Consider the following 25,284-nt stretch of genomic DNA (forward strand, 5'->3'; position numbering starts at 1 on the left):
GATGACTTTGGGCAGGATATCATGGTTCCGCCACACTGACGATTCAGAGATCTTAGGTGCCCTTAGTAAAAATTTGCTTTATACAAGCAGATATTTATTGAGATAAAAACCCAAACAAACAAAAACATATTTAAAGTTTAATCTTTATTGGGTAGTCTTACGCCGAGAATATACAGAGCCCAGTAAAATTTGAGTTGCTCACTTTTATCTAATATCATTGTTTCAAATTTGATTCCATCTAAGTGATCTTGGAAAGTCAGATTCAAAATTACCATCCAAACTGTTTAGAGTGCACTTAATATTATACTGAGTAGAGGACGATTTTACAGGCTGAATCCCCTGTCCACTGTCTGTGAAGGTGATAGCTGAAGTAATTGCAAACGAAGGTTTCGAAACTCATAATACAGTCCTCAGTTTAATATCCAATTGAAATCTAAACTTGTGGGTTTTCAGCAGTTTAGGCCGATCATCTTTTCTTGTCCTTTCTAACAAAAAGTCACTGTACTGAGAGAGTCAGGTTACTTTAAAAAAAAAAAAAAAATTATGATCATTAAATCCCATCCTATAAATGATATGTGTAGAGTAATTTGGCAGCTACTGTAGAAGCTGAAGACCAGAGAACAGAGACATTGAGCAGTGTCTGGATCGTGACATCAGACTGTAATGTAAGGTATCCTGCAAAGAAAAAAAGAAGGGTTAGTACATGAACATAGGTTAAACAAATGGTCCAAACCACAAATATACCATTTAACAATCAATAAGGTCTTTAAAATTGGAACTTTAAGACCTTAAGCAGCACACGTCCATCTTGTCTCAAGGGTTGATAGACTTTTAGAAAAGACACGGCTCAAAAGTGAATGTGTGTGATAATTCTATATTGAAAATGATAATAGAGTCTATAGGTAACATAAAAACTGAGGTTCACTCAACAAATAGATTTGCTGTGCTATACCTTTGTACATTTAGAACTTCTAATTATTCCTCTTTTAGCTTATTAAAGAAGTCAGTTCTAGAGACTCATTTTTGTTTCATCCTATACAGTAACAGCTTATGCAACAGGAGATTAACTTTTCACCAGGCTATCCCGGAAGGCATGTTTCAGTTCGGTGAATGATATACACCTATGGTCCTTACTCAAAACTTGAAGTTTCATTGATTGGAGACACACTGTCTCTGGCATTTAGTAAGATAAAATCCCCCACACCCCTGTAAACTACTAATCTATGCTTTCAAATCACTGTCACTCTTTGGCTCCATGTTATACAGGAACAACAGGTTTTGTTTCTTTAAATGGCAAGGTCTTAGCAACCAGTCCTGGAATAAATATTTATAGAAATATGCATATAAATACTGTGTCATGCATATCAGTTTTCTGAATCCATCCAACAGTAAACAGCTTTTTAAGTCACCTCATAGGTTTTAGAAATCCCTACTCAATTTCCCAGCATTTACTCATTAGCTATCCAGCATCCTTTTTATTTATCTATTCGGTTTTATATCCCGTCCTCCCAGTAGAGATCAGAAAGGGTATTTATATGAAGTGATGGTAGACATAGCATGGCAGGACATTGTCCGACAAAGATGGCAAAAAACATAGTTAACAAAGCATGGTAAAACATAATATGACAAATATGGTATGGTGAGACATAAAATGATGAGCACAGTTTGGCAAAACATAGCATGGCAAACATAGTATTGTAAGCATGGCTAACCTAGTATGACATAATAGCATGATAGCATAGCATAATAGAACCTAGCATAGTAGACATGGAACAGCAAACATTGGGCAGCAGCCATAGGGGGAGAAATCATAGCATGGTAGGCATAGTATGGCAAGTATAGTGTGGAGGATATGACTATAGTATATCTTGTCTTTAAGAATGCACCATTCATACTGCAAGGTTGGGAATTCTCTTGTGGAAATAGTTTAGGATTACTATGCCCTAGAGCAGTGGTGTCAAAGTCAGTCCTCGAGGGCCGCAATCCAGTCCAGTTTTCAGGATTTCCCCCAATGAGATCTATCTGCATGCACCGCTTTCACTGTATGCTAATAGATCTCGTGCATATTCATTGGGGAAATCCCGAAAGCCCGACTGGATTGCGGCCCTCGAGGACCGACTTTGACACCTGTGCTCTAGAGAATGACATGGGGACAATTTTTTCCTGTCCCCGCGGGAACTCATTTTCCCGCCACGTCCCTGTGAGTTCTTGTCCTGCCCCTCCCCCATCCCAACAAACTCTGTCCTCATCTGCACAAGCTTCAAACACTTTAAACTCATAAGGGTTTGAGGCTTGTGCGGTTAAGACAGAGCTCACAGGAATGGGGTAGGGACAGGGACAAAACTCACGGGGACAGGATGGGAAAATTGAGTTCCTGCGGGGACAGGGACAAATTTGTCCTCAATGTCATTCTCTACTATGCTCCTAGTAAGAACATAAGAATAGCGGTACTGGGGTAGACTGATGGTCCATCTATCCCAATATCCTGCTTCAAGCAGTGGCCAATCTAGGCCACAAATACATGGCAGAATCCCAGATAGTAGCTAAATTCCACACTGCCAATCCCAGGGACAGCAGTGTGGATTTCTATCCATTTCTATCTCAATAGCAGAGTTCCTCCAGGAACTTATCCAAAACTTTAAAAAAAGAGATACACTGTTTTTACTCCATCCTCTGATAACAAGTTCCAGAGCTTAACTATTCACTGAGTGAAAATGTATTTCCTTCTATTGATTTTCAAAGTATTATCATGTAACTTCATAGTGTTCCCTTTTCTTAATACTTTGTGAAAGAACCAAACCCCCCCCTCCCCCCCCCCCCAGGGTTGTTAATGTTGTGCAGGGATGGGAACTGTGGTGTGTAAAGTCAAACATGAAATCGCATAGTTCTTAGTGATAGTTCTTAGTTGTGGAGAAAAATGTGGCATTATTCTCTGAGTAGGTTCACTAGAGATCGTCTTAATGAAGATGCCTAGTAAGCTCTGCCAGGGTTGATGATATTTTATCAGAGATCTTCAAAATCTTTGAAATGGTCTTTGTCAAAATTTAATCCCTGCTGAAGACTTCTATCCTAGTTAAGTCTACTCTTAATGTGGGGATGGTGAGAAATTGTTGGTGTTTTGATTTGGAGATAGAGTGCACATAGCCACCGTTTTACCATAAGGCTGCTTTGACATATATTAGACTAGCATCTGATCAAGCTGAGGGAAAAAAATTCTCTGGTTGAAGGTGAGATAAGACAGATTTCCCTGCTATATTTCCACTTCACCTTCTATCAAGAAATATATCTGTGGAAATTTCAAAGTAACTAATGCTGGGTTTTACTAAACTGTGGAGTGGAAGAGCTTCTTACTGTGGGCTGGCGAGGTAAATGCTCCAACACTCATAGGAATTGAATGAGCATTGGAACATTGACCTCACCGGCCTGTTGTAAGAAGCTCTTCTGTGGTTTTGTAAAAGGAGCCCTAAGCTTTTCAAATGTCCATGGAGTCAATCATAGAGCTTCAGTTCCATAAATGATTTTCATTCAGGTCAGTTTTCTGCTGTGACCTTGCTTAACTCCAAGTGAAGGTTGGACAAGAAATTTGTCCCCACTAAGGATTTTTGTTTCTGTTTTGAGACGTGAACATTTTTGTTCCTTCTCTAACAGAGTAACTAAGATACTATAGCTATAGGAGTTCTTAGATACTATAGCTATAGGAGTTCTAAGCAGCCCTTGGATTTTCCTTCATGTTCCTCTGCTTCCCTAATCAATATTCAAGCATTGGGGTTCTCTTTTCTGTAAGACATTGTGGGACATATGAATATAGTAAAAGGTTGAACAGTTCCTTTCTAGAAGAATCTTTGCTTTACTTTATTAGATCTTAATGTGTCCATAGCAAACAACTCTCTGGACTTTCTGGAAAATGAATGGTGTTTCTGGATGGGGAACATAGACGAGAAGGATTTTAAAAATAATCTTAATATTCTGAATTATATTAGATAAATAGAGTTTCTGTTTCTATTTACTTGCTAAAGGAAATAATTCTCTGGTTTGGAAAATATGTGATACTGAAAGTCAGTATTCTGGATATAATTCTACTAATTTGTTTAATTCATCTATATCCAGTATGTTAGAATTATAATTCAGATTTGCTCAAGCATAAAGGGGAAAATTTCAAAGAGAGATATGGGCAGAAGCTATGCAATGATACCATGGGATATTTGAGGTGAACATGGTTTATCACCAAATTTTCATAAAAATGAAGAAAACAATTGTTTATATGCATGGTTTCCCCACAGGACATATGTTTGATGTTCCTGATTTGCTGTTAACCATAGTTGTCCTAAGGTTCTATTTTCTCAAAAATTGTTGTTACAGAATAGATCATCAATAGTGTGTGTGTGGGGGGGGGGGAGGGGGGAGCTGACAACACAACAGAGCTGCTATAAACTTGATGGAATATATTGTGGTGGTCAATAGGATAACACAATTGCCTTCAATGAGCCACTTATCCCTTGTTCAAGTGGTTTACAAAGACAATGAGAAGTAACTTTAGTCTGCTGTACCTCACCTTAGTAACATATTTCGAAGTCTTCCTATAACTACTTCAAATAAAAAATGTCAAGAATAATAAAGTGCAAGGAACCTTATTTCATGGGATCTTCACTTTTCCCTTTCTCCCCTTCCCCCACCACACATATCATTTTTCCCTGAAAATAAGCCCTAATTGCCGGCGGCAGCAGCGCTCCCCCCCTCCTCCGTGACCCTTCCATCTCTCCCACCCATCCGAACTATGACCATGAGATGGAAATACAGCACCTTATAACAAACCACATCGTCAGCGGCACAGGCCCCATCGTGGCTTTCTCACGCCCAGGTGTTCCTCTGCTGCATTACTGATGATGTCATCAGCAACACAGCAGAGGAATGCCCGGGCGTGAGAAAGCTGCAATGGGGCCTGTGCTGCCGATAATGTAGTTTGTTATAAGGTACTGTATTTCATTCTCGCAGTTGGGGTTTGGATAGGTGGGGTAGATGAAAGGGTCAGCAGTGAGAGGGGGTGTGTGGTGGTGGCAGGGGGAGATGAGAGGGAGGGAGATGCTCGACGGGGAGATGGGAGGAAGGGAGGGATAGAAGCTGCAAGGGTTCTGCTGCACAGGAGGATGGGAGGGAGGGGGGAGGGATAGAAAGATACTGCATAAGGGGATGGGGGAGGGGGGAGGAAAGATACTGCACATGTGGGGGGGGAGAGAAAGGAAATAGGAAGAATTGGGGTAGATGAGAGGAAGGGAGAGCTAATCATTGTACATGAAAAAAATAAGACCTCTCCGAAAATAAGACCTAGGGCTCCTTTTACAAAGGTGCGCTAGCGTTTTTAGCGCATACACCGGATTAGCGCACGCTAGCTGAAAAACTACTGCCTGCTCAAGAGGAGGCATTAGCGGCTAGCATGCACAGCATTTTAGTGCATGCTATTCCGTGCATTAAGGCCCTAACGCACCTTTGTAAAAGGAGCCCCTAGTGCCTTTCATGGGCCCATAATTAATATATTACATTGTCTTATTTTTGGGGAAACACAGTACTAAAACTCAGAAAAGACAGCAAAAAAAAAAAAAAAAAAAAAATCAAGTCAAATTTTTATGTGCAATATCCAGGCACCATTTGAAGCTATTTGGGTTGTGAGCAAGTTCTTTTACAATCTCTAGTTTAACTGAAAGAAATGGGTTCACAATGTTATCTATACAGTAAAAGTTAAACACCACATAAAATTTTGGTTCAGAGTGTTCTCAGAATAAGTTACATACCACATAAAATTTTGAAAAGTCTATAACATTTAACTGCTTCATTTGTAGTTTGCCAAGCTATAAATTTGGTAGTAAGCCTATAGATTTAGCATGCACAAAGCATTCACCTTCCATAGACTCAGGTCTCGATCTGATGTGTGGGCCCGGATTACCAGGAGTGTTTTAACGTTTACAATATTTCACATGGTGAATTTATTTTCATTGCTTCCTCCTCCTCCCCCCCCCCCCTTCCTGGAGGATTTAGATGCTAGAGGTGGGTGAGTGACGTAAATAATTTTCTCAAAATCCAGGCTTGGTATCTGCTACATGTTTCCAAAAACAGTGAAAGAGCAGCTCAAAAAGAGGCAAAAGCTTAATGTCATAGGTCTTTCATGCTGTTTATTGATTACAGCCTTTGGTTAGGATGTGAGTTCAAATCTCTTCTACAAACTTTCTCTGGCATCCCTTAACCCTGCCCTGCAACTACCTTGGTGACTTGTCAGCAGGTGCCCTTGCCTACACAGTAGATTATTTCACTTTTCCCCTCACTATTTTGGAAGATGCTATACTGTCATGGCGCCAGTTCTGTGCAGCCAGGCAATCGGTCTCAGAAGTTAACTCCATCTTGTTTCTGAATTATTAAACTGTTCAGCTAGTAAGAATCCATCTTTGAACGAAAGGAACTCTATGTGTACTATAAAGGGGCTATGGAAGACCTTTGCAAGTAATTCATTGTATAAAACTCTAGAGAAAATCCAGGCTTTAATTCATGGGTCGTCAGGTCACAATGCATTAGGTTTTCTTGGAAACTTAATCGTCCTTCCTCAATGGACCTTAGCTTCCCAAAAATTAAGGCGTGATTTGAGGGTAATTTCATTTGATTGTAGCTCTCACGTTGGCTCCAACTGAGAAAGGGTTATTTTCATTTCCCTTTGGTGCTTTCATAGAAGAGAACTTTCGTCTTCATATCGTGACCCAAGCAGGTAATTCATCTCCATGAAACAAAACAAACAAACCAACCAATGTGAATAGCTCTAGTTTTCCGAAAACAGTAATTTCTTCGTATTTCAAAACAAATGAGCATACTTAGAAAGCAGGCCCATTTCAAGGAAGCCTATCCTATCAATTATAGATTTCAGATTTCCACCATAATAAACATGTCAATACTCACCACATAACAACGAGATGAGTATTCTTCTGATATATGAGCAGAAAGTGAAAATTGTTTAGCTCGATTAACTGTCCTTGAACAACTAAAAACTGCAATTTCAAATAAATACGTATCTTCAAAATAGGAATGTCTCGGTCTGCCCATATTTTTTGTGGCCTAGTCTGTAATTATAAACACAGAAAAACAGTGACATTGATTTTTTTATTTTTGAATCTTTGATGTATTGCTTCAGCACTTGGCACTAAAATAATTGATAACAAGCTGCCCTCCCCCTCTAACAAGACTCCAGGTCCTTTGCTCTTAAAAGTAAACAACAATTTGCACCTGAAAAACTAGCCAACCTGACATCTGGCTTTTTTCACTTTATTGATGTACTGAAGATTAGTGTCTTACTGTCTAAAATTATTCAGATTTCTTGTTACCTATCATCCTTTTGAGGGAGGTCACTACCAGATGGAGATTAGGTAACCTGCTTTAAGGACACTTTTGCCTCTGTTTAATAACCAATTGTCTCAGACTTGGGTTTCCCTATAACGTTATAATGATTTATTAATGCTCTTGTCCGGGTCTTCTGAAAGTTTTTCACACCCTTCCCTTCCCCCCTCTCCAATATCTGTCTCGCCCTCGCTTTTAATTACATATACTCCGGTTTTATCTATTCCCAGATTTTCACCAAAACAGAAACTAGAATTGGGACAAACTTTTTTTTTTTTTTAAGCTCCTTTGACTTATCTTTGTACTCTTTTCTGGATCACACTTTAGCCGACTTTGTCCCTGGCCATTTTGACAAAGACTATAGAATATGTTTCCCATCTCTGTGTTCTTCCCATGTATATCTCTTTTTTTTAATGTAACTTTTTTTTTCCTAGCTATAGGTTTGGCTCACAGACAATAGGAAGAGTCATCAGTATGTAATTCTTTTACCCGTTCTCCTTGTGTTTAGTTACAGTTAGATGAACTGTGGTGGTGATATCTACATTTGTTTTACGCCTCCCAAGTGATGGGAGGACCAGTTTTATGGCAGATTAGGAGGAGAAAAAGGGTTATAAACGCAGACAGAAGCACAGTTTGGTGTATTGTAATCACAGGAAGTGGTATCCTTGCATGAACCTTCCACTGGATCTGCCATCTCTTCGTGACTTCATCCTCAAAGCAGTATTTCTTAAAACAAAAACAAAAACTGGAAAACATAAAAGAGCTGGTTTAAAGACAGCTAGCCATTTGGTAAGAGAGACCCCCCTCCCCCCCCAAAAAAAAAAGAGTCTGGAAATCGTTGGCTTCTTCTAAGCGTTAATTTCAAATACTTTGGCCACTGGAGATTAAAAAAAAAAATATCAGCTGGGCAGAAGGTTAATAACCCTCCTAGCTTCAAAAAGAAGGTATTTAAAGAATACAAATCAAGGGAAGGGGAAGGGATTTTGGATTTAGTTCATGCCTCTTTCAGTTATAGCTGAAGGAGAGTCATATTCAGGTACTGTAGGTATTTTTCCTTTAGAAAGGTTTCATGTTTGCATTATTGAAAGAAAACGGAAAAATAGCTGAGGGTCCAAAAAAAAAAAAAAAAAGACATATTGAATGAGAAATTCAAGAGAGGCTTTGGCTAGAATTACTTACTACATATTGGTTGGGCCTTCTTTTAACATCTCTCAGGCTTCCTTAGCTTTGCTTTTGCCTCCTACCTTAAAGTGTTAGCACTGTAGGATCAGCATACAGTGATGCTCCTACAGTTTCAATGGATGGAAATTTGTGATTACGTACATAGCAGCAAAATAGTTGCTACTGTTTCTTGCATTAATGCGTCAGTGCATGCAAGAAGGGAACAGAAAGATTAATTGGAAAAGGAGAGAGGGGACAGAAAAGAGAAACAGTGTCAGAATGAACAGAAGAAAGAAGGAATGCTAGGGAAACATTAAAAAAGAGAAAAAGATTTTAAAAGTGCCATCTTTATCCTTTTTTTTCTCATCATTGTATTTCCATTGAAAGAAAACTATGAGAAGGAAATAGATGATGAAATAAAGATAAAAGGATGGGGGGGGGAGAAGGAAAGAAAGCTTCAAATAATGAATGGATGGGATAAAGCAGTGAAAGGAAAAATAGAGGTGCTGAAGGGAATAAAAAAAGGACAAAATCAAGATGAAAGAGGAGGAACCCGTGACGCACTCCTCTTGAGCTAGAAAGAAAATTTAAGTTGAAGAGAAGGCAAAATGAAAAAAAAAAAAAAAAACCCACAACGAAAGAGGGAAAATAGCACTGTGCAAAAATGAATCACATCTTTGGTTTAATTAGTTTTCCTTGCATTTAGATTGTGTGATTTACATAAAACCCTGTCTTCCCTCTCCGATTGTTTAATAACACCTTTAGTTTATGTATAATCAGCTTCCTTTGGTATTGTTTCTGTATTGTCTTCATTGTGACATATGGCTGGTATTCCAAAGAAATAGCAAATAGATTGGTGAATGGATCTGCCTTGCATGTTCTATAAAACTCATGCCCCACTTCTTTCTTCTATTTTCAAATCTCCTAAGATACATTAAAAAACAGTTCCACGAATAATAATTTTCAAAATTTGATGCACACAATTAAAGGAGATAAGTTTAGACAGCTTTGTGTCAACAGACAACAAGAACGTGTGAAAGACTGCCTCAAATGGTTAGAGGATTTTTCAATAGAAATTACATTTAATCCTTCTGTCTGCCATTGCCTTTCTTTATTCAGAGTTGAAGTTTATACTTACGATATAAATATACGAGATGTGGGAAGAAAATAGCAAGTATGATAAGCATATTGTTTTTGCTGGTAATCTACCTAAAATATATGTTTATCCATCTCCCTATCTTGTTTTCACTACCTAATCATGTGCCCCTTCGCTATTAGTTTAAATCACTTTTAATGTAAACAGTGCAGCTGGCATGTAAGAAACATAGAAGGACATAAGATGGTACAATGTTTCAGAGATGCAAGAAAAGGCAATAGGGATGTATAACATACCTAGAATCTCTCTCTCTCTCTCCCTCCCCCCCAACTCCCCCCCCCAAAAAAAAAAAACAACCAACTATTACCTATATCAAATATATGACATATTTCATAGAGCTGATATAGAAAGATAAAAGGGCTATGATCGGAGAGAGAGTGAAATGAATGTTCTATGTATGTTATACATCCCCTATTGTCCTCTCAGATTGGAAATCTTTGCAATATGTTTCTAAAACCCAATGTGCATGTATGTTTCTTTGTGTTTGGGAAATAGTGTAATATATTTATTTTATCTTATATCCTTTATACTCCATAAACACCTATATCACTTTGTACATTTAAGGTGATTTTAAATAATTTCTGCTGTTTGTAGGCTCCCTTCCATCACTGCTATATATCTCTTGATCTAGACCAGGTTTCTTCTCTGGCCAGCACTGTCTCCCTCTTTCTCCTTATCATATCTCATTCAGTTCTTCCCAGCTTATATTGCTAAACCTCTGGATAAATTCTAAACAATCTGTTGCCTTTTCTACATAGTCATCAAATCTCATTTAGGTGCTTTTTGACCGCCATAGGTGTTCACCTTTCTCTGCTAACAAGGTTTCCTTGTTAAATGTCTGAGGATTCATAGACTTCCAACAATTATTCGATGCATCTGTGTCCCAATTAAACTGACTTTAGCCATTTTTTGCAATAAGGCAGTTGGTTTCTTATCAAGTTTGAATTGATGCTTCAGCCTGGGTTGTGTATATCATTCCTGAATTTTCTCTTGTCCAGCTAGGCAGCTACTTTGGCTTTTGTGGCCTCTGAGTGATGACTGTGGCAAGTGGCAATGCCCCCAGAATCCTAATAGCCAAAGCGAAATTGGCAACACTTATTTATACTTGGAAATTTAATTGAAACCCTTCTCCCCCCCATAAGTAATGTGAACCACGCTATCTGATTATTTACAGAGGCCTAGCTACATTAAACTTAATAAAAACATGGTTCATGATGTTTTCTGAATCCACCTTTGGGAATCATTGAAACAATACTTGATTGCACTTTAGAACCTAATGAAAAATTAAATGAAAAGCACCCTGGTGGACAAAGAAAATAACCTACCAGGAAGGGATATCAAGAATGTCAACTTCAAGCAGTACTTTTATTTCTATCTGATCACAAGTCTTTCTTTTTAAAAGTAATCTCTCTCATTTGCACCTGCACTTCATTAAAATTAATCTTTTATTGGCTATAAGAGCTTTCTCTTCATTCCAGATCGTTCTGTGTATTTCAGAATACAACCCAAATATTGCCAAATATTATCATATACATATTTCTTCATAAAGTAGTACCTTAAAGACTGAGTAGTTAAAAACATTTAGAGTGAAGGAAATAAATTCAGCAGGATGAATAATTCCCTCTCCCTCCCCTCCCCCACAACATGCAATAAAATGTAGGATATTTCTAAGCAAAGAGAACCCAGATGTAGAAATGCTTCTTTGGTTACATTTATTAGACAGTGTGTATCAGTTTTTGAAGAATTTAAATAGAGTCGATAAGTGCTGATAAACAGACACAAAGGCACTCCAGTACTTTCAAGATCAAAGATGAATTTAACTGACCAGGAAAAATGGCTTTTCTATGGAGTTCTAAGTAACATATAGCTGTTGATGTCAACAATTACTGCTCTTTAAAATGAACACTGAAAAGATCTGATTACCTCTTGCTCACACGTCTGTGTTGCCAGTGGTTTAGCTGCTTAAACACCTTGTAGATTTGCTGGGAGAGCTGAAGTGATAAGAGACCTTTCTGTGCCCCTCGCTTAAAGAATCTATTGATACTATTTTAAATGTCCCTTGAGATAGCTATCAGAGAATTGATTTTTAATTGTCCCTTATGTCCATAAGAAAACTCAAAACCCACCCTATAGATTCAAATGTTTGCACTGATTTAAAATTCTTCAAAAGCTGAATCGGATAAAAATGTTGCCCATGGATTTTGGATGATCTGCAATGAGGCTTTTCTCTCCTTGGAGGTATTGAACGACAACATATATATACCATCATAAGATTATAGTAGGTATAGATTTATTCAGATATCTACTGAAATTCTATATCGGCATGTCTCTGCTGCCTTTCTTTTCCTCCAGGAAGAAAAAAAAAAAAATCATGTTAAAGTAATTGAAAATCGATGCTCTCTCTCTCTCTCTCTTTCTCTAATTTATCCATAGATAGATAAATATGATAAATCAATACATATCCTTTCATATGAGTATGCACACAAATGGCAAAAGTCCTTAACAGCTTCTTTAAAGACCATAATGCATATGTGGGAAATATGACACTTTAAAATTCCCTTGAAAATAGTATCGACGGATCCTTCTATGGGGTATTATTGTTTGTTTTTAGGTCTCTTTACACAACTGTCCTTTAGTATAACAGCACTGTCACTCCCCAAACATGAACACAAATATAAAAATTGTATTATAAAATGTTAACAGTTAATTATGCAGTTATAGCAAGAATTTCAAGATATGTTAAAAAGGCACTATTATGCTAAATATCCTTTATTTTCAAGGGCAGGTTATCTCAAGAGTTGATTCATAATCCTTAATGTTCATTAGTGCAAAGATTAGATACATTTTTACAGAAGGAGGTTTTAACTGGCTGCTTTTGCAATAGCTTTTGCATCAGTGTCCCCCGATGGATTCGGGTGGCAGGGATTTAACCCGATTCTCTCTCTTAGCCACAGGGCCAGGAAGAGATGTATGCTTAATCAGCTGTGTACTGAGAGTCTTTTTTTTTTTTTTTCTGCTGAATATATCACCCCAGGTTACGCTTTCAAAGTATGTGTTATATTGGTGTGGGGGTGGAAAAATAGGTGTATGTGTGTATGTTAAGTGTGTTTGTGTGTGTGTGTGTGTTTGCAAAAGTTATCAAGGCATAGTAATGGATTTTCAATCATTTTATCTTAATATTAAAAAGCTTAAAAATTCAAGAGTTGGTGATTTAGTAAGTCTTTATTGACCTTCTTGTAAAAAAAAAAAAAAAAAAAAAAAACTTGGCAAAAAGACATATTTCAGTATAAAAGAGAAGAGAAGTAGTGTAACAAATTTTTGTTGGTTGAAAAGTATCCACTTTTGTGTCAAGTTGCTTCAAAATATACAGTGACCTGAAACTTTTTAAATAATAAAGACTTTAACATCTTTCTTGTACGGTGTTATTACAATAACATCAGTACTGTAATTTTTTTAAAGTTATAGGTATGTTGATAGATACAGTAGATAAACCTAGGTAGAGGCAAAGATAATCAGATGTGTTAATTAAACGGATAAATGAACTTAATGAAAAACAGTAAGATTGTTAAGGCTATGCTAAAAATTAACTAGTCTCAAACAGCATATGACACACATAATTTATTTTCCTAAATTAAAATATAACACTTCTGAAACACTGAAGTTGTTTCTGAAACAGCAATCACAATTAAGTTGCAGACATTTTCATAAACAGCATGTTTGCAACAACAAAAAAAGAAAAGAAAAAGCCTTTTTCAAACAATAACAAAAGCTGTGCTTCATCCCCATAATAATTTACACCTTAGTGTCTTATATAAGGTCGATCTTAAAAAAAGTTTTCAATTCAATATATATTTTTTCATTTTGTAAAGAGCAAGTGATAAATATAACCAGATATTAAATACTGTTAAACTATACTTTCTCTACCTAACATTACATACAAACCACCTAGAATCACATTATTGTTTTAATTTTTATCTACTTAAAATATACGTTGGAAAAAGTAAAGGTATGTTTCCTACCTAAATAAAAGTTACTGCTTTGTCTTCCAGAAGTTCAATCTTGCAGAGTTCATGAACTGAAGTTCCATGAAAGAGAGAGAGAGATTTGTAATATAGATTCAACTGTTATCTATGCTGTAAGGGGATTTTCTTTAAAAGAAAAAAAAGACTTTTTTTTTTTTTGAGTGAAAAAAAAGAGGTGGGGGTGGGGAGAAAACCAACAATTTTTCCAGCATAAAAATGAAATCAAATAAATTTGCCTCTGGGCTTCATTTTTCCCCTTCTACATTATAACTAGTTATTGAACTAGCAAGAAGATCTAAAGGCCATTTGCGAGGAGACAAATTTCAATGGCGTTTCACCATCAATAACTCCTTGGCAGTGACCTATTGGAGCAAGTCAAGCAGTTGAGGTGAAATTCAGGGCAGGCTGTCTAACTGATATTAAAATGCGTCCACTTTTAAAAAGGCACTTTAAAGGAGATTTAAAGAAAATTGAATTCCTCAAAGAGAAAAAAAAAATATTTGCATGTTCTTTGCAAAGAAACAATAAAACCTTTCTTTAAAAATGTGCCCCCCCCCCCCCCATGGCAAAGAATTGCAATCATGTTTTTAAAATGTGTTTTTTACAATAACACCCATGGAAAGCAAATACATGTAACAGTGTAACGTGTGACATGTACTAGTTATTACAAATCATTTTAGCTCAATTCATTATTTTAGCTGACAACAGATTTCGGGAAAAATCAATTAAATATTTGCATATTTCTTTGCATAAATTAGACTGGTTTGTTTTGTATTACTGACCAGAAACTCCCCCCCCCCCCCCCCCCGAATGTTCATGCCTATGTTACTTTTAAGCCATTAGAAAATTGAAAAATAATGAACAATGAGTCATGGAATAAATCTAAAAGAATACATTTTAAAGATTTTATCTTTCTTCAATTTCTTAAAGCTATTGTAACTCAATAAGGACTTGATATTTAAAACTTGTCTTCAGAATATTAAGATATGAGGCACTACTCTGCTCTTATCCCCAACTCATAGTCCCCCAAATGAAGTGTTTTCAAATAAAAGTGGAAAGATACAGATTTAGAGAGTGTTCGGTGTGTTTTGCTGCATAAAATATTGGAAAACAGTCCCCAGTAAATAGGGATCTCATTTTTCTGCTATGCGCAGATTGCTAATGGCTTGTGGTACAGGTTACCAAACGGTCAGCGGTATGGTAATTGCGTTTACAATGAACCCGGAGGGACAATGGATACTGATTCTTCTTCCCTACTGTCAAAAGAGGGGCTTTGCAGTTACCATGCTTCACTAACAGTACCTAGATATAGATTTGGAATTCAGAGCATATGGAAATAAACCCCATTAAATATCAGAAAAGAAATCTGAAATTATATTGCAATTTACTATAGATCTTCTATACTTTTCGAAAAGAAATCTCAACTCTTTTATTGGCTGTGTGGGGTTGTTTTGTGGACCGAGTTCTTTAGTTCTTCTGCATTCTCCCCAACCATTTCGCTACCCCACCCCCCAGCCCCTCCACCAACTCTTCTCTGCCTATGTCTTTTATCTGTTTTACTCTTTGAGATTAAAGCTTTATGCAAGAAACTATTAAAAAAAATAAACCCAAACTGAATAATATATTACAAAAAAAATACTCTCTTGTGGAACAAAAGCTATTAGAGTAGAATTATATGTGTTGAATGGGAAGTTTTGCAAGAAACAGGAAGGGAAATTGATTCGGTGAATTGAAAAATCTGAATACATTTCAAAATAAAATGATGGGTTTAACCCTATTTCTCTGCCTCTGTCAGTCTGTCCCTTCTTACTTATCATTCTCTCTTAGGCAGTACAATACGCAAAGCAAAGATGGTTTGAGGAAAGGTACAGGAAATTGAGCTCCGAATCTGTAGCTCATTGCTAACCATGTTGATATACCCTTCACGCTTTCTAACTTTGAGCGACTTTGTTTTAATAAACAAAACTTCTGTTCAAAAGAAAACTGCTTGCAGATCATTTTATGGCTTTGTATGTCAAACAGACCACAAGGGTAAGCTTACCTGCCTGTGTTATTCTCATCTCATACTGTTTGGGAGGGCGGACTGGGGCTTAGCCAAATGCTTGAGCTAAAAGTTTGGGATCTATCATTTTTATGAATGAGTTTAAACCAATATCAGACTCAGGATCAGATTTCTTTCATTAGTGTGAATGATATATGGTAGAAAAAACTTTGATCTATGAAGATGTATGTTTAATACTTTTGTGTTTTATATTAAAACATATTGAGACGGGGTGGGGGGGTGGAGGGAGGTCAGCTTAGTAGCCTCCATTGGACTCAAAACCTAAGACATACCCAAGATAGATAGATAGATAGATAGATGTACATATGTAATGAAATAGTTAGATATCATTGAATCCAAAAGAATGAAATGAATCCGTAATAATCAGTAGTTAAAGATAAAAAATAATAATAATAATGTGCAACTACACTGGAAAAGCGGTAACAGGAAGAAAGGGGGGTTACATGAGTACATGTGAAACACAAAGAATGATATATATGCAAAAAAGAAAGAAAGGAATTAAAATGACTGAATTTCTCCCACACCTATATAACTTTTCAGGTTGTTTTTCTTCTGGTTGTGCTAGTTCAGTATGTTTCTGTGTTTGGGTCTTCTGGTTCTACTTCCAGTACTTTTCAGTGGGAATACATCCAGTCGCCTATATGCACCCTGTAGAATCGAATTTGTGTGAGCACTTGAGGGTCACAAATTCGTCTCTAGGGGGGTATATGGATGATACCAAAATTCTGCTTTTTTATTTTCTCTCCACCTCTCCTTTTAAAGCTTTTTATTGCACAGGTTTAAATTCATCTCTCAGGTAAAAACCATAAAGTGGGTCGTCCCTGCACAACAGAGCTATGATGAGAAAACTATTTTCTTATAGAAATCGCAAAGTGCAGATTTAATAATGATAGTAAGACGACCCATAAAAGAACAGCCTGCACCGCGAGAGGAAAACCCCAGCCAGTACAAAGAGCTGCAACCATTTCATGTGACTGATTTATTACTCTTTACAACCCCATAAAAACTGTTACAAGCCGCCAAAAGCTTCCAACACCGTTGGCACATTTAGTCTAATAAATAAAACATAAACAGCTAACTTTATGTGTCACTTTTATTGTTATCAAGTAATAGATGGCAATGGCCTGCAAGCTATGATTTTAAACTATAATTGTTATCAAGCTGAACAAGGGAGCACTCTCACACTCCTCCCTTCTCTTTTAATGCTTAATGCAAGCTATAGATAAAACACTTAATTGCAATAACTGTTTGTTTCCAAATGTTTACATAAATTTTCTCTTTTCCACAAATACGATATTCACTATTGATCCCCCAGTTGTGTGGAGCATTGCAAAATATATTGAGAAATTGTATTGTTACACCCCCCCCCCCCCATTCAAACAACTTTTATTGCACCTTGGAAGTAGAGTCCTGTGTTATCCCAAGACAAAGAGCCCCCTGGATGGATGCAACCACTGAAGGTTTTTATGTTTAAGTGAGAAAATAGCTTTTTTTTTTTTTTTTTTTTACTTACTTTAAAGTATCAAGGACACAATAAAGGTTCCTAAATTTAATCTTGGTCATGGCTATGTCAGCGTAGATATTTAAGCAGGTCAGCCAGTTAGCTTCTGTGACAATAGCTCTCTACCCGTCTGCTGGGACGTATCCCTAACAGAGGGCATAGAAATCCCATATGGAAGAACCTACTGACCATCTAATCAGTGTTGTATTTTTCAGGTAACTACCTTGCTTCATTCATTTATGTAAAACTCTATAGAGGTCTACTAATTGTGATGTCACACTATTTCACAATGTAGGTGAATGTACGTGAAAATAATCTGTCATCACAAAAACAAAACAAAAGCCTCATGTACCTATATACATGAGAGAGAAAGAGAGAGAGACAGAGAAGCACATTTACACATATATGTAGTAAAATGCATATGATATGAATATGTGTAGCTCTTTATATAGTAGAGACAGAGTATATGTGTATATATGTAAAGTGTGTGTTTATATACATATACATAGATACGTGTGTGTGTGTTTGTATAACACACACACATACACACATGTGCATAAGTGTAACGTAGGATTTTATTTTTATGCTAGGCATGATTTATGCAGGGTGAAATGATCCCTATAGCTGTTTTTCCTAATCTAACCTTTTGCTCCCTCCCTCATCAGTTGGGGTTTGTGAAAGAGTATTTTCTATTACCTGAAGACATTGTTAAAAAAAAAAAAAAAAAAGTGGTGGGGGGGGGGGGAGAGAAAAAATCCCTAGCCTGGGGGAGAAAAGATTCTCCACCCATTGCCTCATTCAAATCTGAAGTGACATTTTTACAGGTTTCCTATTTGAGCCATTCCTTATGTATTTTTTTAAAGTTCTCACTCCGATGACTCTGTGGTATTTAGAGCTGGATCCCATGTTTGCAAAACATAACAAACAAGATGAAAAAAATTGGCTACATTTTGAATAAGCTTTTTTTGGTTCCTTATCCGGGGACTAACATGCCTGGTGTGATTGGCCAAGAGAGTCACATGGTGTAACTAACTTTACGGGGTCGCCAGCTAGTAGGAGGGCTTTATGGAGCAGAAAAACGACAAAGCGAGAAAAATTATTTTCCACTCCAGAAATTAATGATCATGAGCTCGTATTTGATGGACTCTAACTACATCGATCCGAAATTTCCTCCATGCGAAGAATATTCGCAAAATAACTATATCCCTGACCACAGTCCGGAATATTACAGCCGGACCAGAGACACGGGCTTCCAACACCACCACCAGGAACTGTACCCACAGCGGCCAAGCTACCCAGAGAGACAATACAGCTGTGCCAACATCCAGGGTCCGGGCAACCCAGCAACGCATCAGCGGGGCCATGGACAAGCCCAAGCTGCTGCTGCCCATCTGGCAGAGAAGCCCCAGTTCTGTAATCAGCAAGCTCCCATTTCCACCAGTACGGACACCACTCCACCCCCAGCCCCTCCAGCCTGCAACCAGCTCAATCCCGAGCATCCTAACAGCACCACCTCCAAGCAGCCCATAGTGTACCCCTGGATGAAGAAAATCCACGTCAGTACTGGTAAGGCAACTTAAAAAAAAAAAAAAAAAGCAATCCCTTTCTCTTCTGCTCGCTTTAACCTTCCTATTTTCTCACCACCTTTGTGTGTGCTGCTGCTTCTGCTTCTGCTGCTTCTCTTACTGTTCCTGCTGAACTCTTTGGGCTAGCACAATTGAGCTGGATTTACGACTACGAATGGGTAATTACACCCGCCATAAATTTTATAGCCGAGCTAGTCTGGGCAGCCCCAGCCATGTGGTTCATTCTGCTATGTGTGTGTGAAGGGGGGGAAAAAAAAACCTCTTAAAGCTTTCTAAGAGGTACATAAATAATTCAGTCGTTTGAGCAAAGGGGAACCCCCCTTCTTATTAGGACAGAAAATCTTGGATTGCCAAAAGTTCTTTATAACCCATTTGGCAGATCACTTTTTTTTTTTTTTCTTCTTCTTTTTTTTTTTTGTGTGCCTGGGCTAGCTCTCTATTCATGCTAATCTATTGCATTTTCTGTCTCTCCTTCTTTCCTGTCTCTCTCAGTGAATCCCAATTATACTGGAGGGGAGCCCAAGAGATCCAGGACTGCATACACCAGGCAGCAAGTGCTGGAACTGGAAAAGGAATTTCACTATAACAGATACCTGACCAGGAGAAGACGCATAGAAATTGCACATTCCCTGTGTCTTTCTGAGAGGCAGATCAAAATCTGGTTTCAGAACAGGAGGATGAAATGGAAAAAAGACCACAGGCTTCCCAATACCAAAGTCAGATCCACAGCTCCATCCAATTCTTCCTCCACAAGCACCATAGCTGCTGCCATCCCAGCTGTAAACGAGGAACTGTCACACAATGCAGCTCAGGATCAGCGAGCAGAGGATATTACAAGGTTATAAAAAAATAATAATAATAATAACACAACAAATGACTGATTATTTATAGAATCTAATATATATATATATTTTGGTTCTCTTGTAGATTTTTTTTTCTTGTGCGTAAGAACCACTATGATCTTACCGATCCCTTCACAATCTTCTCAGTACCCCCTATCTCTAACCCCCACACCTCCCCCCCCACCCACCCCAGAAAAGGCTTAAGATGCATGTGATATAGCATGAAGCCAAGTTGGTTACCTGCCGGGGGGGTTTTTTACGCTGTTTCAGGGTTTTATTTATTCTTTGTTTTGCTGAAGGAATTATACAAAAGTCAGTGTTTTTATTAGATAATTTTAAACAAAGAACATGATCATAAGGGTTTTTTTTTTTTGGTTTTTTTTGGTGCTTTAACCTCCCTACATTGAAAATGCACCGTGGCACTGTAGCAGTCCTCCAGAGCAAAGTGGAAATTAAAAAGTTCTCTTTTTTTGTATAACAAACAAAACAAAAACAAAAAATCTAATAATGTGAAAAGGTTAAACAAAAACCAGCACATCATTGAAGATCATCTCTTTCGTCTATTATTGGTTTCAATTTCAAAACAAAGACGTGGTAGAATTTGAAAAAAAAAAAGAAAGTTACAAAGTCAAAGTCAGCAGTAGGTTTCATTGTCGTGATTATTGTGGATTTTTCGACTGATCTTCCATAATTATTGTAACTGCAATAAAATAGAGCTGTAGTGTATTTGTGACAGTCCCCGTGTTCAATAAAAAGAAATCAGTGAGTGTGATCTAGTTTTACTTAAATGTCTGTTGATTTTTATTATTTTATTTTTTTTGTAATACTATCATTATTACCAGTACCTAGATGTGTGAGTCTTGTTAACTTCATTTTGCACTAGTACACTAGGTTAACCCGAAAACAAATGATGATAATAATAATACTATAAACACACAGGAACAGTTTCATCAGAATGTGACCTGCAGATTGTGTTGAAAATACCATGGTGCAGTGAAAGCGGAGACGTTTGATTTACAAATATGCGATCTGCTGAGACAAGTGTGTGTGTGTGTGTGTTGGGGGGGGGGGGGCTCCCACGTTTTATAAAAGAAAGACAGCAAGAATGGCTTGGGTTTTGGTTCTCATCTTTTTGGTCTGTCTTTGTTGTATACAAGGGGATTGCCTGCCTTGGATGTTGTTTTTTAAACTTTCCTCTAGTGTAGGGTAACAAAACGCAGTTTGATTTGTGGAGAAAGCTGGAGGCCAAGAGCACCCCTCATGCCCTTTCCCCCCTTCCCTTCTAGAATAGAAATATATATATATATTTTTAAAAAAAAAAAACGTTTAGAGAAAATAAAAGAAAAGAGGGCCCAAGCAGTGAAAACAGGCCGAGAGCCACAGAGTTTTTGCTTAGATGTAATTCTAAGCCGCGAATTTGCCAAACTAAACCTATTTAGATATATCCGTATATGCAAGGTCAGACGTGATCTTCAGAAAGAGAGCACCTTTGTAGAAATCTTTTAAATATTAATTTGGTTCATTAAAAAGGTTTACTTTTTCTAGATCTCACACACAAGTCACAGAGGGCTAGTAGCAAAACCTGCCATGATGCAAGAATGCTGTTTTGGAGGTAGGCCTAGTCAAAGACCTCCAACTTTTTGATGCACTCCAGGTACTCAGCGCCACTCGAGTGCTTTGAATTGGTGAACCAGGTGATTGCCGAGCTCTTTAGCCAGTATCAGAAAGAAGAGAGACAGACTCCTTTACTTTGTAGCCTTATCAAGGGTGTGTTTGCCTGCACTCCCCTCCCCCACAAACCGATTTGTATTAATACTAAACATGCCATTGATCCTGTGAGGTTTTTGTTAACTGTTGAAAAGACACAACCTTTTCTGAGATGACTAAATAATACTGGCAAATGGAAAGCTATATTTAAGGTAACCTTTGTTTACATGAGAAAGTTCTGAGACTTCTTTTCCCCCCAGAAACTCTTAGCTCAGCTTATATGCCTCCCCGTCAAAAGTAGTATTTTCCCATTTTGCATATTTTGATTTGTTTTATTCTTCAAACAGAAAATGCAACTTGCTATGAGCTGTGTTGTTATGTACATACAGTGTGTGTGTTTTATTATGAGAGAGAGATTCCAACTAAAGACTTTTTAGTGCAATAGTTTTAGAATGATCAGTGTTTCTACTGTAAACCTGACAGGATTGTTTATTGCAAATGAAATTCAAGTGAAGATGCAAGGCTTGGGTGCAGCAAAAGATGCCAGTTGAGATACTTAGAAGCACACCATAGTTTACAAAATATGTAACGAAGTTAAGGCAGTCATTCAGAGATCAGGTTCCATGGAGTTTCAGATCCTTTACCCTGTTCGAGTGAGGTTATGAAATCGAAACACCTTAGACTAAACAAGGTTTTAAGGTAATCTCTCTCTCTCTCTCTCTCTCTCTCTCTCTCTCTCTCTCTTTTCTCTCTCTCTCTCTCTGTGTAAGCACTTCAAAACCTGATGAATTATAACCAAGTCTGAAGGAGTTCAGCCTGCATAAGATGGAACTTTTGTATCTTTTATGTGTACCCTAAAAACATTAATCAAACAGAACTAAATAGAACTATAGGCGGCACTTTGGATTAAAACCCCACAATAGAAAACAATCATTAAGATTATACTTGGGCCCTTCTAAAATCTTTGTTTTGCTACAAGACTATTGGATGAGCTTCTGAAAGTTTTCAAGTCCTAATAGCCTTTTTTTTTTTTTTTTTCCTCCTTATCCGTTGTCTCTCTATTTTTTTTTTTTTCTTAATATAGGCTTTAGACTTGGCCATGACATCCACTGAATTCCTGCATGTAAATGATATTATGAATGCATTATAGGAGGGCAGCAGAACGGGAGAGGGAGAAAGAAAAAAAAATTAATGTCTCCTCCACAAATGATCTCTTTTAGCCTTTTGACGCCTCCATGTTGAGAGGGTGAAAAGAGATTTTATTGAAGTTCGGGTAAAGGGCGAGAATAGCGGGTTCACGGAAAGGACAGATTTTCTATCCCATTAGCTTTATTTCAGCCAGGCAGCCTGACCTCTAAGCCCTTCTGACCTGGGTAGGTCTCCCGACGTGTACCTTCTGTGTGTTTGTACATAGACCTAAAGGCTCCACCGCTGTTCTGCCCCTTTGTGGATTTTGCCATTGCAATGATGGGAAGAGCTGAGGGCAGTTTCAATGCCTGTTGCTGCATTGTCTTCCCTCCAAAATGCCCACATAAAAAAAGAAAGCAAGGTGAATTTAGGGCCAAATCTCCCCTTCCCCAGGCTTGGAAGCTTTTTTTTCTTCTTCTTCTTCCCCCAAATGGCAACTCCACTATCATATCCTAATCAGTACAACCATAAAATGTAAGTAGCCTTACTTCAAAATCCTCTGTTTCTTTCACACACTGGTTTTTGTGGGGGGGTTTTTTTATGACAGCAAAGAATTTGCCTAGGATCGTGTTCAGAATCTGAAATCTATACTGGAAACGCTCTGAATACTTGTAGATCCTATCACATGAGTTAACACAGGGGGATCATAGAGCCAATAAACTATTTGAATATTGACTTTATTTGGGTATCAAGAATTAGAGACTAGGGTATGCAAACTTTGTACATTCTTGTTGTGGTCTGTTATTTGTTGTCTGTTGTCTACTAAGTTCATTAATAACTGGCAGTTTTATTTTAGAAACCCATGTAGATAATTTAGGCATTTGTTAGCACATTTAACTGGAAGGGGGTAAGGGGAAGAGAGGTAGAATCGTTGTGGGGTTCTTTTTAAACCTTAGGTTAGCTATCTGTGAACTCTGCAAAAATATTTATATGCTCATACAAGGGGGTGCTGAAAAGTTCTCAGCCCAACCAACCAACCAACTTCCTAAATTCTGAGCGTTATGTTGGTCATTGTAGCTGAAAAGAGTGTTTTCATATTTCATTAAGTGCCAATTTGCAGGAACAAAATTCTATGTTTGGTGATATTGTTTCAGATCATTGACTGAACCAGATCCACCTCATTCTCTTCTTGGTTGGGCTGAGAACTTTTCAGCACCCCCTGGTATGCGGTTAGTATAACTATAAAAGGGCCAGGCAAATCCTCTCAGATTCCTAAGAGCTCTTAAATTGTAAAAGCAGGTTGCAAAGTCCTTTTCTTAGAGAGAGTAAACTAGGGGGGATGGGAAGTCTTTGTAGCATTTAAATATTGAATGGTATGACCTTTATTCTTTATAAATACTCTGGATTTGTTCTTTTAACCTTAAACAACCTTAACCCTCGCTTCTTCCTTGCAAACAAAATAGAACAATTATTTATTAAACTTTTCAAAGGGGGTATTTCACTGTCATAGAGGCTGGGCAGGCTTCTTTTCTTTTTTTTTCCTTTCCTCCTGCAATACAAATACTTAAACTTTGTTTTTAATTGTAATTACAAATTTATTCAGTCACAACTGCTAGTGGAATATAGTAACATATCTGTTGTGGTTTGCTATATCATTATCTGCAGATATACTTTTTATGTACTTCCTAATCTGTTATGATTTATTTTGATGGCAGTGCACCAAGTCAAATATTTTGGGGCTTTAGTGAAAGAGCAGTATTTCCTTACAAACAGTCAGCAACAGTTATGTTAATGGCAGTTACTACAATTTCTGGCATGCACGACCTTTTTTTTTTATTATTATTATTGCTGCAGAGATTCCTTTGCTTAGAAACAATCTTTTGGGTCATCCACACTTCTCAAGACTTCCTTTATACCCATTAGATGGGGAAGGAGGGGGATGGGGAAGATCATAGAATGGGGAAAAAAATCCAGAGGTTTCATTTTGATCAGAGAATCAGACTGAGCATTCTAAATATTGGTTTGTTCATCTTTAAACAATTCCACCCCAGCCATCCCATTCTCAACACATTTATTTCACGTTGTACTAATGTTGATTGCAGTAAAAATATTTAAAAGCTGGCTTCCTTGCTTAGACAAAAACTATGAAACACACATACTGCAGGCCAGTTTTCCCCAAAGTATTGTTTTATCTCGGTTATAAACACTGCCCTGCCTATATTTAAATGCAAATGCCCCAAATAAGCAAGGAAACCCTAACACCATTATCTCTCAAAGCTATTTCACAATGTATTCTAAATAGTAGAAGAACATAGGTATTCAACATTAAGTACTTTAATGATTTTCTTCTTTTTTTTTAAATTTGGAGATATGAAAATCACTCATAAGGTCGCATTGTAAATGACACGAGAAAGGGAGTCAAGAAGTGTATTACTTTAGTTCAATAAAAAGTGTCAGCTTCAGTGCATTGTAAATATTGTATTTGCTAGGATCGATATCTATATATTTATATATGGGTATATGATATTAGTAACTATATCTCGAATGGTCATATCTACTAAAGAGTTTTCTCATTTTCTGTCTTTGGGGATAAATAGCTTAGTACATCTGGACGTAAATCCACAATCTTTCTCGCTCACTCACTCTTTCACACATATATTGCAGACTTGCTTTTCCTCCATCATTTTTGTTTTTAACTCCTTGCGCAGTATTAAATAGAAGATTACTATGTTAAGGCTAGCCTATTAG

The 25,284-nt window shown here is 37.4% G+C and overlaps 2 protein-coding genes and 1 long non-coding RNA gene across 6 annotated transcripts in view; 2 read left to right on the forward strand and 1 right to left on the reverse strand.

The window, feature by feature from the left end:
• LOC117357427 (homeobox protein Hox-D3a-like) overlaps positions 1 to 25,284 on the forward strand; it is a 251,680-nt gene that overhangs the window by 52,811 nt on the left and 173,585 nt on the right. The gene's annotated exons all lie outside the window — the stretch shown is intronic.
• LOC117357435 lies at positions 151 to 18,996 on the reverse strand. The gene is made up of 3 exons (XR_004538798.1): positions 18,918 to 18,996; positions 13,708 to 13,763; positions 151 to 675 (listed from the first exon to the last, which is right to left on the reverse strand). It is a non-coding gene; the product is annotated as an uncharacterized LOC117357435 (long non-coding RNA).
• HOXC4 (homeobox C4) lies at positions 18,286 to 20,316 on the forward strand. Its single transcript, XM_033938007.1, has 2 exons — positions 18,286 to 18,839; positions 19,352 to 20,316. Exons 1-2 carry the CDS (start codon positions 18,392 to 18,394, stop codon positions 19,702 to 19,704), a joined length of 801 nt encoding a protein of 266 aa, XP_033793898.1. The 5' UTR covers positions 18,286 to 18,391; the 3' UTR covers positions 19,705 to 20,316.

This window comes from Geotrypetes seraphini, chromosome 3, assembly GCF_902459505.1.
Source record: "Geotrypetes seraphini chromosome 3, aGeoSer1.1, whole genome shotgun sequence".
In the NCBI taxonomy this organism is placed as follows: Eukaryota; Metazoa; Chordata; class Amphibia; order Gymnophiona; family Dermophiidae; genus Geotrypetes; species Geotrypetes seraphini.

Bases quoted from the DNA above. Each gene is read 5' to 3' on its own strand.
- HOXC4 (XM_033938007.1), top strand. From the start codon at position 18,392: ATGATCATGAGCTCGTATTTGATGGACTCTAACTACATCGATCCGAAA. The intron at 18,840-19,351 runs GTAAGGCAACTT...TGTCTCTCTCAG, and splicing joins GAAAATCCACGTCAGTACTG to TGAATCCCAATTATACTGGA.